The 16,060-nt window shown below is 41.7% G+C and overlaps 1 protein-coding gene across 1 annotated transcript in view; it reads left to right on the plus strand.

Annotated features, from left to right (window-relative positions):
- fgd (faciogenital dysplasia) overlaps positions 1 to 7,656 on the plus strand; it is a 48,837-nt gene extending 41,181 nt beyond the window's left edge. Inside the window, exons 11-19 of the mRNA XM_029506236.1 lie at positions 65 to 157; positions 252 to 331; positions 482 to 512; positions 1,219 to 1,323; positions 1,806 to 1,859; positions 3,744 to 3,845; positions 4,004 to 4,132; positions 5,128 to 5,268; positions 6,235 to 7,656. Of these exons, the coding sequence (XP_029362096.1) occupies positions 65 to 157; positions 252 to 331; positions 482 to 512; positions 1,219 to 1,323; positions 1,806 to 1,859; positions 3,744 to 3,845; positions 4,004 to 4,132; positions 5,128 to 5,268; positions 6,235 to 6,480 (981 nt within the window). The 3' untranslated portion in view covers positions 6,481 to 7,656. The remainder of the gene's footprint in view (positions 1 to 64; positions 158 to 251; positions 332 to 481; positions 513 to 1,218; positions 1,324 to 1,805; positions 1,860 to 3,743; positions 3,846 to 4,003; positions 4,133 to 5,127; positions 5,269 to 6,234) is intronic.
- The last annotated feature ends 8,404 nt before the right edge of the window (positions 7,657 to 16,060 follow it).

Consider the following 16,060-nt stretch of genomic DNA (forward strand, 5'->3'; position numbering starts at 1 on the left):
TCGCATCATCAGGCTTATTGTCTGCGCTGTTCATCATCTGCAGTATATTTTGCCTCTGATCTAGTTCAACAACATGTTGCTGTACTGCGTGCCTAAGCTCAGGCTGATTGGACAGAAGTTCAGTGTCCGAGAGAGGATTGACATCGCTGGCATGGAGGTGCAGTTCTGCTTCTCAAACCATTTCACCTCATATGTTTTAAAATGTACTCTGCTTGGGTAAAAATCCGATACCCTTTGGTTATCGCCCTCAGGTGCAGGAGAATGTGAAGCAGAACCTTCCTCACACGTTTGCCATCATCGGCAAGCAGCGCTCGCTGGAGCTGCAAGCCAGGTGAAGACGTGAATCTGTCATGTTCAGGGGTTCATAAATGTCAATTCCCGCTTGCTTGTTGTTGTGGGTTGTTTTAGTTTTTTGGGCTTTTTTGTTTGTTTGTTTGTTTTCAGGCCAGAAATAATCTCCTGATCTTTTGTTGCTTCACAGGACAGCTGAGGAGAAGGAAGACTGGATTCAGGCAAGGATCACATATAGTGCACTCACAGTGTCTGTGTGCCATGCACACTCACAGCATGCATTTACAGGGCTATGCCTTTGGTAGCTACATTTCATTAGATAATAGAATTAGCATTGAAATGCTCTCCACACTCACTCAGTGTGTTTGGGAATATATTCCCAAATAAAGCCCCTCATTATTGCTCATTTAGCTCATTACAGCAGAGTAAGGCTGATTAAAACATTTTTGCAGGCTGGACAGAATGGTGGCATATTACAGAGGCTTTTTTTAATTTATTTTTTTTTTCAGAGGGGGTGAATAGAGTGAGCATTAAGGAAAACTTACAGACACTGTTTCTGTAAAGATACAAGAGAAGGTTTATACATTTTGCTGGTTGGGCAAGGTTTTGGTTTTGGGGTTGTTTTGAGAGCTGTGATATTCATTTGTTTCCCATTCAGTTGGGGAAAGAAAGGGCACTTTTCCACTTCAGTTTATCTTTTTCATTTGAGTCAATTTAAAGCAAGAATCACATTCTGTAAGATTCAAAACATTAGGACTGCTGCAATTCGGCAGTTTATTCTCTCTTCGGTCTTGTGACAAGCACAGAAACAATAAATCCATTGAAAAGCAGATGTGTGTGATCAATAATCCATCTCTTCTGTTTGTTTTCCCACTCACCCCCATGTGATCTACCTCCTTCCTCCTCTAAATCTCTCCTGACTTTTAGGTGATCCGGGCAACTATCAAAAGGCACAAACAAAACAGCGAAACATTCAATAAAGCTTTCAACAGCTCCTTCTCTCGGGAGGACGACCATCTCCCTGACTCACCGGTTAGTCACCCACTCCTTCAACCAGTCACTTCATTGATCACTCAATTAGTGGGTCATCAGATGCGATGAATCATGGGAAGCTGTTTATCTCACAAAGCAGTTGGTCACCACCTCATCTTTGTCTGCTTGAACTCTCCATCTATGGACGTGGCAGTATCATGTGCATTAACCAGACACATAAAGGATCTTTTTCTTTCTATCCTGACATGAACACGCAAACCGTCTGCAAGTCTCCTGTCCCAGAACTCTCTCATGACCTAATAGGGAAAGCCAAGTCAAAGTGTATACAAAACTCTTATGGATCTGGTTTGACCCACTTTGGGCAGGCTGAAGCTGGACCCTGGCCAATGCTAACTTTGCACAAGCCAGAGGACTAAATTCAGCAGGTCCAGGCTGACACCTAGTGGTGGAGGAGCTACAGGAATAAGCCGATTCCCCCACAAATGAATAAGTAAATATTCTCTGATGGTTCTGCTCCTCAGGGTCCCTGGTCCAGCACATCCATGGACTCAGACAGCGAAAGACTGCATGAAAGGGTAAGGTAGTATTGTACATATACATTTACAAGCAAACGTACTATCACCTGACATGCTGGTGAGACTTGAAGGAATGCTGATTTTAAAAAGACAACTTAGAACCTTATAAATGCTAAAATGAGGTGTGGACCGCCGCCACGCTAACTGGCTGCATTATCTTTATATTACTGAGGCGTTGTCTGATTAGCCCAGAGCCTGATGAAGCCCACGTTTATTTAGGAATATCCACCATGTAAATTCAATAATTGCCTGAAATAACAAACTTCTTAAAACTATTTTTTAATCCTATAAGAAGGGACTTCAAGATTATGTAATGATAGTCCCAATGTCACCCCAAGGCCACTTTTATTGGGAAAACAGTATTACCAAAATAATTGGCAAACTAATCTAAAAATGGAATTATCATAAATTGAACTTGAAGTCTTGAGCCCCCAGGGTCTGAAGCCCTTGGGCTGTGGCCTATTATGTCTGGCTGGCAGTCTAGTTTTTCCCTCAAGGCTTATAATTTAATGGGTAGTTTAATGAAGGGAAAATCTATGACTTTATCTTTTAATTTTAAATGTGATCTAATTAGACATTTTTATGGGGAAACACCAGCTCAATTTGCATGTTTTCCTTGAATTTTGAAATTTTGAGAAAACATTTTATATATATATATATATATATATATATATATATATATATACCTGAGCTGACCTCGTTACCAGAAGACTGAGTTTAATGTGCACTGTTTGTCTCGCAGGGGGAAAACAACACGTTTTGAGTGTTTATAGAAATGAATTAAAATGGAGAAATCATCATTGCACTTTGAAAGCCATCGCTGGTGGCAGGTAAAGATCAGGAAACATGGCTAAAAGGTAGCAGGAAAAAAATTGCAGCCAAATGGCCCTTCACAGCACACATTGCCTTTTAGTGGCAGGTAAAGCAAAGCTGAAATTGATTATATTAAAAGCAGTTCAGTTCATTGGATTAGTTCTGGGCTCAAAATGTCTTGTCAACAGAGCTCATTGCTCACGTGTACCAGTTAGACACTGTTGATGCTGCAGACTGCCATTAAAAGGGAAGAGGGATGTCTTGTTTTATGTGAAACTTTGTTGAATGGTGATCCAAAGATTTCAGGGAAATATCAGTTGTTTTCAGGATGTTGGGAGTTTAATTGTTTAAAATTTGGTTTTATATATTTAAATAAGCACTGTGGGCCAATGAACTGATAGGGCTGATGAATTAAAATTTAGTGAGGTCGGAAATAAACACAAGCAAACAAGCAAGACGATGAAGTCTTTACGGTTTGCTCACATCCTCGCAGACCTGCAGTAAGAGGCCATTTAACTTAAAACTGCACAAGTGCATCCATCCTAACTACCATTACTGCTACTCAGTTTCACACAAACATCTAATAGGATAAAGTAATAAAGTGATGCCATTTTGGACCCTAATGGCCAACAGTGTACCTGCAATTTTAGTTTTAGTTTTATAGTGTTATAGGTTGATAGTGGTGATGATTATTATGCAGGGTACACAATGACAACCGATCTGTTCATTTCTCTTATCGAAAAAACAGCCATTTTTTCCTCACTAACCAGCTGAAAAAAGTCAGCTGTTGCGTTATCTGTGTAAACAGGAGATGGATTTCACTCTTCACAGCAGACTTAACTTGCTGTGGACACCCTCTGACCTCCATTTTAGTTGTTTAAGAAAGCGATACTGAGTCTGTGGGTGTTTATAGTCCTGTGCTTTTGTTATTAGAACAGAGAAATGGAAGCTAGGAAGCCAGGCAAACAAAGGATGTGGGAAGATGAGCTGTAAGATATTCTTTTTTTGTTCAGGCTGAATACCTTGATGTGAAATTCTTAGGGGGTTGTTGTTTTTTTTTTTTTCTTCCAGAAAAGTTCTAGGAAAAAGGACAAGGAGAAGCAAACATGTAAAGGCTGCAACGAGAGCTTCAATTTCACCAAGCGCAAGCATCACTGCAAAGCCTGTGGAGTGGTGAGCACAGATGGAGCAAGAGAAATCTGGGCACTGTGTAGAAATGAAGGGATGAAGAGAAAAGTCAAAAAACAAGTGGAAATGTACTTTCAGAATATGAACTCTTAACAACCGAGTTGCTTCTCAACACTGTCTCTCTCCTCTCTGTCCTTCTGCAGGCCATCTGTGCAAAGTGTTCAAAGACCTTGGACAACAAAACTAGCCGAGTGTGCCCGGTGTGTTTCGAAGCCAGCCTCAGCCTGGAAACTCTCGGTGGTGGTGAACAGAAGAGGAAAGCTGCGCCTGAGGTGAGACGCACACTTGAAGACAACCAGAAACAAGATCCCACACACTGAGAAATGGTGAACAGCGTGTGCATAACTGTTTATTTCTCTGCCTCGATTCATGCCGGTCCAATGAAATCCATTTCTCCATGTCGTACCGGTGCTTAATGTTGAGTGAAGTTCAGTAGTTGGACTGAAGTTGGCAGCAAACGGAAAGGACGCTAGTGTATTTAATAAGTTCTGTACACAGTCTCTCTAAAATACTAAAGCCGCTGTGTGGCCTGTTACTGTACGCACACAGATTGCACAGAGGCAAGATGTACACATGTGAATATGCATACATTCACATTGAAAAATCAACTAATCCCGCTTTGATGACTAATATCATAACGAGATCTCAGCTTAAGCAGACCCAGTCGTCTCTGCTGACACATCAGTCTGGCTGCTTCAGGTGTTACTGCCACTGCCAGTCTGAGATCGGGTGGATGGATGAACACGATAGTCTGGTCACACTGAAGAGCTGACAGGGTGCCGCTGTTTATATATACCCTTGAAATTTTCAGATGATTGAGCATAGATTCATTCAGCCCAGTGTCTAAATGGCATGGCTCTCCAATAGAGAGAAGAAAATGTCCTCTGTGGTGAGATTAGTCTCCACATGGGGGAGCCGGAGACCAAGCAAGGGTGAGACAAAGGGCAGCAGGAGCTTGAACACTTGTCCATGTTCAAATCTCACTGTCCTACATTACATTACATTATGTAATGATCAACCACATGAGAACATCTGCCATCATTTACTCATTAAAATCTTATCTTCAGCACACGATACAGATGCATTTGAACCACGTTTACTCAAATCATGAGCAGTAACGATTCTAATAAGCAGAATATTTACTGTACATAATGTTAAAAAGAATCTATAATAACAGTGTTATTCTGTATTTACTTATACAGTGCACTAATCACTGATCAGAGGTGGGACCCCTAACGTATACTTCTGAATTATTGTGTGTCTTCAGAGACAGACTTCCCTAACAGGGGAGAACTGCTTACTATGTGGCCACCTCCAAGTGCAGGAGAAAGGGATGAACTGGAACAAGACTTGGGTGGCTGTCACCAAGGCCGAGCCACTGGTGCTGTACTTACAGAGCAATGGACAAGTAAGATTTCAACACGCACACACAAATTCACGTGATGATCCAGATGTTGGTTACAAAGTATACCTTTCCATCAGTTTGAGGATTCTATACTTTATTAATACTCCACCCCTAATTTCTCGATGTAGTGACCCCTTACAATACATAAGGTTATCATACATGGCCCCCCTGTTCAGCATTCTGTAAATAAAGGACAACGAGCATTACTAATGTTCCCCCGTGTGGCCACTCGCCTGTTGTGCTTAGGCCATCACTTTGGTGATCCTCTGCTGCATCTTCCTATACATACTGTCTGCTTCTTCTTTTTGAAGCTGGACTTCTGTGCAGCGCAGCACCAGCTCACATCCCCAAGTGTGTGTAAATCAGATCTAGCCAATCCTGCCTGTGCCAGGTTGTCTGAGCACTGTCTGCGCTCTGTAGATTTGGGCCAGGAGGATTTGGTTGCCCTGAATCTGCGCGCAGGTATAGCAACCGTCAGTGACGACGCAGCTCGATCTGCCTGGGTTTTGCTTTGCGCTGACCAGAAGAAGCATCTCTTTGGATTTACTGTAACTCCTTGAAATCTAGGATCTGAATTGAATCTGACTGATCTGGATTGCTTAAATTAAACAAAATACCTTAATACATTCATGTCATTCATATCATAGTGTGATGGGGTTAGAGCACAGAAGGGAAGCCAGTCTGTTAAAGCCTCCCTGGGTTTCATTTCTAAGACTAATGTCCCAATCCCACTGCAGAAAGCCGCCATTCCAAAGATTAGGATTAATGGGAGTTGGATGAGCATTCCCTGATTATACAGAAAAAGAGTGAAAGGAGGGAGGAGAACAGGGTTTAATATACATGCCTGGTGGAATGTATGTAATGTAAAATGAAGAAACGGTCTGATGGTTGTATTTAGTGTATATCACCTTCATGAAAAGGTCATAAACATTTCAATACCACTAGATTCATTCCAATTGGTCTTTGTAGGACTCCAAGGGAGCAAAGGTGGTGCCTCTTCCTGGGTTCAAGGTGAGCGTGATCCCGTCAACGGCAGCCGAGAAGCCAGAGATCAAACATGCACTCAGGCTCAGTCACACCCAGCAAACTTTGCTGTTAAGTGCCCAAGATGCAGAAGTTCACGCCAAGTGGTTGGACGTCCTTTCCAAAGCTGCCCGCGGAGAAACACCCACAGATGCATCAACGAGCCTGAGTGAACACAGAAAGAGCCAGTAGTGGCCAGGTTAGAGCCAAAGGACTCGCGCCCCCTCCCTCCCCCCGTTCCTCCCTCCCTCCCTCTCCTGTGTATAGAGCACACATTACTTGAATTCACTTTACCTTGGCACTTTTTGTTTTATTTACTTTTGAAAGGACCACTCAATCCTTCCTATGCCACTTCATTCTTATCTTCATCACCTCACAGCCTCCTCTCCCTCTACTTCCCATCTTTCTGCCTCTCTGGAACAAAAACTACACCATTATGCCACCATTGCCACTGTATGTATGTGTAGTTAGGGTTCGGTATGCCCCTCCCTTTTCAACAGCAGTAGAATCTCTCTGAAGAATTCATGTTTTATTTGTAATATAGCTGAAGTAAGGTTCCTGTATGATTATTATTTTATTGTTTGTTTTTTTAAAGATGAAGTTTCTTGTACATTATCTGACTGTGTTGTGAAGCATTAACTTCGATATGTTTGTGTTTCCATACGTGTGAATGTGTGTGTGTGAGTGTGTGTGTTTGAATGTGAGCCCAGTTTCATGTTTATTAAGTATTGAATGTTAGCGTAAGACACCTGTGGCACCTGTCTGTTCTCTTCAGTCCTGTACGGGGACACAGTGGCGGTTCAGTGGGTATTGTACAGTATGTATACTATAGTACGATGTAAGGAAACAAAGAAAAAATTTTAACTTAAAAAAAAAAAAAACACAGAGATGTGTACACTTGTGGCTGGCCACCTGATGCTCCCACTGTCAGCTCCCATTCTACTGACCCCCAACTCATACTTTTTTTCTCCCAAACTGGCAATAACTCCCTCCTGCTATTGTCTTGGGACCATGACACCTCTGATCCAGTACGTTTCCACTCTCGTTATTGTGACTCATCCACATGAGAGTATGCAGCCAGAAGGGGATCACATGACCTCAATTCTGACCCTGTGCTGCAGATTGGGAAATGAATTAGAAAATAAATCCTTTCTGTGTACTTTTTCTCTCTTTCTAAGCATAGAAACCATTTGTCTGCTTGTCTCCCTTTGGTGTTGTGATGGAAACCAAGTACTGTACTGTAAAACTGTTTCTTCTGCCTTTCCCCCTGTACACTGCTCCTATCAGCACCAGCCTTTAAGCAAAAAAAAACAAAAAGAAAACAAACAAAAAAAAAAAAACCCAGACAATTCATTGGATCTCTTTGTGCATGTAAAATCACTCATATTTATGTACCGTGCTTTGAAATCTTGTCCTTTTTATGCTCCAGAATTCATTCTTGTCGTACTGTAAGCAGAGTCAGCGTTGAGTGTTATAAACATGGTTTGTGCACAGTGGAAAAGCAGTCAAGCGTATCATCAATAAACAGATGTTGTGGTTCCTTTAGCACCACACTTTTCAAGCAGATCTTTCTGTTCTGATTTTCTTCTTTTTTTCTAGCGCTGATTTCAAATGCCAAACAGCATTCGAAATCATCTTAGATATTTGAACTAATATGATGGAATGTAAGATGATCAATGTTGCACAGAAACTACTGTATTTATTGCAAAAACATGTCTGTAAATGATGTTTCAACACCATCTCGGATTGCTATAAGGTAGCTTTAGTTCCTTTCCTTCATGTTTGCTCCCAGGTTTTACTTCTGTTTGTGTTATCAGTCATGACTGATAATAGCACATGAGTGAGAAGTTCATTATAAATAATAATAAGTGTGTAAGGAAACAGATAAAAAAAAAAGATGTTGTTGGTCATTATTGTGCTCAAATTTCCATATTTACTTGGCCCTGAAAATTTAATTTTCATTTCAGAGCCATCTAACTTTATTTAGTCTCTCGGCAGGCCTGGACTTCAGCACACTAACGCTTTATCACCTTCATTAACATCGGTATGCTAACATACTCACAACAATGACGCTAACATGCTAAATGCTAAACAGATATCAGACATGTTCTTTCAAGCCGCTTGCATGCTGGCATTTGTTAATTTACTGTAGACACAGATCAGTCCGTCTTCGCTTCAGCTGATTTGTTGGTTCTGAATGAGAGAGACGGTAAATCGAACAACCATCAGTTTGTTATCTCGGGGTAACAAATTTGTTAAATTGTGATCTAGAGATATCTGCATTTAAAGAATAATCTCATTCACAAATTAGACGAGGGGAAGCCTTCACCTTATTTTCTCCAGCCCAGCTTATTTTCTCATACATGTAGCCCACAGCAACCAAATTAGAGGCTGTGTCAGGATGTCATGTGGCATGTCGGGATTTAAAAGCAGACGCAAATGGCAAAGATGTTACAATGCTTGTGTTTAAAATAAAAGTTTTTATTTTTGTTAATTTATCACATAAAGCTGTTGGAAATAACACTGGTTTTGGAGGTGTTAAACCAAATTGCTAGGCAAATTTGAAAATTGGCCTGAGCCGAAAAAATGCGGTCACCAAGCTTATAAGTCATTATGAGAGAAATGGCATTTTATGGTGTCGCAATCGAAATAATCAGCCAAAGTTATTAGATTTTATTGACTGCAGAACAAGATTTAAGTTAAGATTTAGCTAAAATTTCTTTTTTCTTTCTTTTCGTCCCTGTGTTTACATTTTTTCATGGTCACTTCTTATCTGCTATCATATTGTGTGGGCTCTGTATGTTTTTTTGGGCATATGAGCACAAGTGTTTGTGAGTGTTTTTATATGGATTCAGACTGCTGAGCAAGATGGCTCAAACGGTGGGAACAAAGGCCTTTATCGACATGAAGTCAAGTAAACTGCCTTTGCCTGCTGTGTGCAGCAGTATAGCCAGCTGTCACCATGAGAACAGCACTGGAACTCTGTACTAAAGTCACTTACGAAAACTTCTCAACATTGAAAGCAATGCAAGCAGAGCCCTTTAAGATCAAACTGCTATCAGAGGATGATGACTCCAGATTCTTGGTTTTTGTGGATCACACAACTGAATCTGATCATTTTTGAGTGTAGATAAAGAGAAAATATACATTTATTTCAGTTAATGTAAGTTAATCTGTGTTTGCATCTTTCGTATGCAATTTACCACTCAGTTCAATGTGCCCGGTGCGATGGTTGGATAATCCATGCTTTAAACTTTGCATCAGTTCATTTATCACCCCCCTCCAACCTCAAAGGACTAGACAGATGCAAAGAAAGGAGAGACACAGGTTACAGAAATCCATTATCAAGACGGTTGAGCATTTGAACTGCATGGCTGAGTTCACTCATTCATCTTCTGCCGCTTATCTGTTTCCGGGTCACAGGGGGTGCTGGAGCCGGTCCCAGCTCACACTGGGTGAGGGCGGGGTACACCCTGGACAGGCCAGCAGTCCATCACAGGGCCAACACACAGTCACACTCGCACTCAGAACTACGGACAATTTAGAGTCGCCAGTTAGCCGAAATGTGCGCGTCTTTAGACGGTGGGAGGAAACCCAGGCAAGAACTCCACACAGAAAAGCTCCAGGCCCGGGAACCGAACCTGCAAGGTTTTTGTTGTTGGGCAGCAGCACTAACCACAATGCCGCTGTGCTGCACCATGGCTGAGTTCATTCTATTCATTAAAACAACATGTACGTATTCTTAGAAGAGGTCCAAATTGGTGTAGAGAAGCTGTAGCAGCTGCCTTAAGGACATGTGGCTACATCTTGATTTCATTCAGTTTCGTCTTCCCTCCCCTTGTTCTCTCTCCAAAGTCATTACGCTGTTTTTGCAGTTTTTGGAGGCATAAACCTCAAAGTGCATTTACAAGAAAAGGAGAGAGGAGGGATATTGATAGTTGGTATGAACCATAACTTCTTTATTTAGCAAGTCAACACTAAGTGTCAAAATGATAAAGTGGAAGGCTGGTGGCTCAGTGGAGCCGTGAGCTGTGGTGCAGAGGTAGAGACAAACTGCTGACTGCTTCCTTCTGTCACAGTTTTACATGCTGTACATAGCAAGTGGAGTACAGTGGGTACTGTGTCTACTGGAGGACAGAGATCATGCTGAGATAAGCTCTCATCTCTCCAGAGTCCACTCCTCTAAAACCCCCAGCGCAGCGTTGTTGTTTGACTTTTTTCTCTTTTGAAAATGTGTCTGAGGAAATCTTTTCAATTGTTTCAGTGGTGGAATTGAGGGTCTGAGACTGAGGTTTACGAACAGGAAGTTTTGCCTGTTCTGAGTCATTTGTAAGAGGGAGTGTGTTGTGGTTGGGCAATGCAGCTGTACATTTTATTTATTTATTTATTTGTTTTGTTTTTTTTCGGCACCTAAGTCTCACACCTCTCTTTCTGGCTCCTGGGTCTTCTTGTGTGCCAGTAACAGCTGACTTGTCAACTTGACCTCCATCATAACCCTCAAGGCTTCCTTTAATGACTCGATTCATCGAGGGCACAGATCCCTTTAAAAGGTTGATTGTACTGAACCGTTACGGTCGCCAGAAAGGTAACAGAAAACAGTTGTAGGTAAAAGCCAAAGACAAGCAGAAGATTTCTGATCAAGATCATTTGTCCATGGCTTCGGGTGAAAGCTTCGATTCTGTGCTAGTTGTTGTACTATAAGAGTGGAGCAGAAAGGTTTAATGGGAGAGCTGTAGATGCCACTGGAACATAAGCCTCTTACCAGCTGTTTGTGTGTGTGTTTGTGCATCTGTGTCGCCCAGAATCATTTTAAAACCCCTGCTGACCCACCTATGTGGGAAAAAGAGGAAGAACAAATTACCACCTTCGCTTTAATACACTCTTACTTTTCTTCTCTCTTCTCTTCTCACATTCACATGAACTCAGCTGTTTTCTGACTTTGCCAACGCGTTGGAATAAGCATGAAGGCTTTGAACACGATGAGAAACTGATACTGGATCGTTATATATGCTTCTAAAATGTATTTACAAAACAAGAATCTTAATATGTTTGCTCCTTTTCCCCTTTGTGTCCCCTTCCCCTTTTGTTTATTTGTGGTTGTCCCCTCCCTCTCTTGGTCCCTGGCTTCATTAATAAGAGGTAGCGTACTTCCCTATGTCTCTTTGTGCTTACGATCCTCTATGGTGCCCAATCCACCAACCACCCTGCCTTCATGTCCAGCCACTCCCCCCCACCTGCTGCATGGCCACCCCAGCGCCAGCTTCCCATTTGGCTACCATTTTGTCACTAAGAAGCCTTAAACCATCTCCACCTCGGTCGAATATTAAGTTGCTTGAGGCAGGTTCTAAAATATATACAATATAACAGCAGATAAATCTTTCTGATTCAACTTGTTTTATGTTGGCTGCGTTGCATCACACTTCCCTTGCCATCATAACTGCTGCAACACCTACACATAAATGTAGATACTGCAATCAGTAGTGAAGCAGACACTTCTCTATTCCTGTAAAGGATGTGGCTGCAGCAGTTTCCTGCCTGTGTTGTGTTTTTCACTCTTGCTTGCTTATATGAAGCTTCATTTACTTGTGTCTGTGTCTGTAATGTCAGACCGTTTTGTAACCAGAAGCCATGTTTCTCTAACCACTCAAAGGCACAAAATGCACTGAGCATATGCTTGGTTATATTTTCCCCCTTTAACCGACAAATTTTCAGATCTTAGATAAATCTTAGACACACGTCAAGTACAGTTTCATATCAGTTGTATTATCAGGGCTCCTTGCTGAAACAAAAATTAAAACATAAATCTGCACCGTGGGGAAATGTGAAGGTCTGAAGGTACATGATAGAGGTTTTCCAGGTGATGATGAATGGGGCAATAGTAACAATGTATCCCTGGAAACATCATTCACACCAACAGGATGTAAAAAAGAAGAAATTACATTCACATTCACAGCCACCGGAGAGGGTGCTCATTCTATCTTCGTAAATTAATAAGAAATCATTAAGCTGGGTTAATGATTATGATGATTTGAAGTCTATTTAAATGAACGTCCAGAACTAGATAATCCATGGTTCCACTTGTCCGAGCACCCATGGCTTTGGCTTTCCCTCAAATCCCTTTAGTAACACTCTCTCGCAAAACATATCAGCACTATTTCACGGTACAATAGAGTATTTCCGTATTCATTCTCAAGTCAACTTAGTATTAATGTATTCCCCTCAGCTTCACATCTGTTTCATTCTGACAAATATGCAAATGCATGGGAACTTGCTCACACATACACTGAACAAAAAGCCATCCATAACATGGCAATGTCTCCTCTGGGCCATTGAACAAATGATGTTGTAAAACACCAGAACTGAATATCCTATTATACAGAACATCTAACATCTCATCAACAACTTGTATGGAGCACTGTGGAATGACATGGCTGTGGCAGCGTTTAAAGCTCACTGAAACAAAGAAGAGAAAGTCATTTGGAATAACAACAGTCATTTCAGGATGAGTTACTTGCCAAAAGTGCATTTAAAACGTGAGGTGGAATAAGGATAAAAAGACAAACAAACAAGCAAAATGTTGACTGGAAATGAAGACCACTGAACATCTACGCCTGTGCCTCTTGTCCCGGACGGTCGCCCAGCCGCCCTGACTAGATCCCGGCTGCTCCGGGGGGGAGGAAACTCTCAGCTGCCCAAAGAGGTGCTCTGGGGGGGTGTGGCTAGCTGCACTGGCACATAAACTGGGCTAGCCCGGCTCTAACTCACTAATTCTCTGTCATCGTCCTGCATCTATGACAAGAAGTAATGTCATAAAAGGAGACAGAGGAGGAACTAGACGTGTAGCACACGGAACAGGAGAGGAGAAGGAGAAGGAGGAGAGAGAGTGGAGCGAGAGAACTAGAGGATATTGCTAATCGTTTAATTAGATTAGTGGGGCTACAGAATCGTCTGAACAGTTTAGGGAAAGAGAAAAGAGGTTGAATTCTTAGCTAAGCATAAGTTCACTGTCTATCAATCAACAAAGTGTGTAGTAACCGTAGTGTGAGCAATGGACTGGGCTGCAGCACGGAAAAGCGGTAGATAGATGGATTATCTGATCACACGCTGACTGACTTGGTGTGATACCGCCACAGACCAGACCCCTGACCCCCCCAGAGACAAGAAACTAAACCAGAGCCCTCCAGAGACTGGACCTGACTAGAGACTAGACCAGACCCTCCCCCAAGAGACTGGATCCTTTCACAGACCGGGCCCCTCCAGAGATCAGAACCCACCCCCCTCCACAGACTAGAGACAGCTTTGGTCATGTTACTGCTGTAACTATGTGAGTAATGAACGAAAGATCCAAAGAGCCATAGTTATGAGTCCTGAATGAATCACTCATTTCTACACTGAGCCTGTGCAGCGGACTCGGAGACCCTATTTTATCAGTCGTGAACGAATCAGCCATTCCTACACAGAGAATATGCGGAAGAAAGACCTATTCGTGACCGAATCTGAGCCTGTGGTGCGCATGTGCGGACCAGGGAAAAAAGAACGAATCACCCACTGAGATGACTTGTTACCCCCGAGTCATACGAAAGATGAGTTCAAAATGAACGGATCGTTCACGAACGACCCATCACCAGTCGAGCTAGCCATTAGCCACCAGCTGACAGCTCAGCTGCTGCAGGAGCAGGTGAGTATGACCTGCACGGTCTTTCTTGGAGTTTTAGGGAGTTGTAGCTGTAATGCTAAACTTTTGTGTACAACAGTAGCGTTAAGGCAAGATGGCAGCTAATTTAACCCAAATTTCATGACACGCCAGTTGTTTAGTTAGATGGTCTTTTTCGATTATCATGGGTTGTTTGTGAACTCTTTCTGCATCATGTGCTTCGTCATTTTCTGGTCGGTCAAGTTTTACAATAACTTTGAAAACCTTGCTATGGAAAAAGTAAAAATCTTCAGTTAATGCAAAACTGAACTGCTGAGCTACAATGAACAAAGATCTAAATCTGGGTCGTGAGCGCACCATCCCAAAGACTGACTTTACAAGAAGATGTTTTACAGACACATCTTTTTCATTTGTCACACGTTAAATGATGATAACCCCATAGGTGGTGACTGTCATGATTTGGGTAGATGCAGCCAAAGGAAAAGGACAATTACTGCAATGCACACATAATGGCAGAGAACTTCTTCACCAAAATCATCTGCAGATTGAAAGTTTTCTTAATGTTGCAATGTGGAACTATTCACTGAAGCATTGGTCTCATTCCCTAATTTTTGTAATTCCAAGCCAAGCCATAAACTGATTACTGAATACATTTAAAAGGGAATAAGCATGATTGACAAGAGGTTTAATTGTCTATTAAGTGCTATTTGTATGCAAGACAATAAAAGTCTGTGTCGACAGTCAGTTCCTCAGCACAGTTTTAGTGGGACCAGCTGTGCGAAGTGTTCACCCAATCCGGCGTAAAATGAAAAAGTAACATCTCTATGACAGCTTAACAATTAAAGAAATGAATCAATGCCGCATATGGCCAATGAGTGGTGGGGGGTATTTATTCTGGGTGAGCGTTTATCTTACACATCCTTTCAGCTAATGAGGCACGTAGGCTTCTCCTCTTTCTGGACATGTGAAGTGGAGGCACTTACGGCACAGGTAGGTGTGAAGTTTCACTGTAGTATCAAAGAAGTTCTCTGCCTTGATCAAAAAATATTCTTGTACAAATAGTCAGACGATGAAAGTACATTATATTGTTATTGATTACATTACTTTTGTACTTGTAGAAATAAATATTTAGATCGTGGATCAGCAGTGTGGACAAGAAGAAAAGGTAAAGATGATTGGCAAGTCCATCCACTTATTGCTACTCTGGACATTCAACAGCTGATAATCAACAATATACTATTATGTTACTTGTTGTATGATGTGTTTAAATGTGGCTCACCATAATTCAGCTGGTTATACTATGAGTCATGTTGATGTATGTTGCTTCAAAATCTTTTGGCATGTGCCCATATCCGTTTTTCATTTTTAGCATTTGCCCCTCTGGATATCTCAGCTCATGAAACTCAGTCAAAAGTTTTGGGGTAAAGCTTTTTTTGATGTTGTTCTTTTCTTTTTAGCACCACTTGGTTTCTAAGCTGGTAATCATGGCTGCTTTTACAAACTGGAGGGGCTCTGAGCCCAATCGGCTGAAGGACTGACTATACATCAATACCCTCCATAACTCCCCTTTATCCTTTATTTGATGTGTTGTCTTCAGCACCAGGTCCAGTGGGCCTCATCCCTGGTTGCACTTTTCGTATTAAAATTTTTTGGCACACATGGATGTGCAAGCAGCTAAGGTATTTAAGGTAAGGTAGTTGTGACACATTGAAGTTGGTGTTTCGTTCTTTCATTGAATTTCTCCCTCTTTGCTCACTTTGATCACTATTTTCTTCCTCTCTAGCAACAGAGGAGCAGAGGAGACAGGGTGCAGGATGACATATAAGGTGTTGCAGAGTTGGGATTGACGTAACATCTGACTGGTCCAACTTATCTTTCTGTTGGGGATAAGGATAAGTAGGTTTACCAATCAAAGATACATTTCTGTGGAAATGAAAATGTCAGGTGATCCACCACTTCGCTTAATTCTAGTCCTCTTCTCAACGATTAGTTTCCCTGACAATATATTAAAAAATGATGGTTTGTCAATAAGTCTGAAAGCAAGATATCACAGATACAGACAGAACAGCAATGTTACGGTTTAAAATTTGTCACAGATAAAATGGCTGGTGTTATCGA

This window comes from Echeneis naucrates, chromosome 7, assembly GCF_900963305.1.
Source record: "Echeneis naucrates chromosome 7, fEcheNa1.1, whole genome shotgun sequence".
Taxonomy (NCBI): domain Eukaryota; kingdom Metazoa; phylum Chordata; class Actinopteri; order Carangiformes; family Echeneidae; genus Echeneis; species Echeneis naucrates.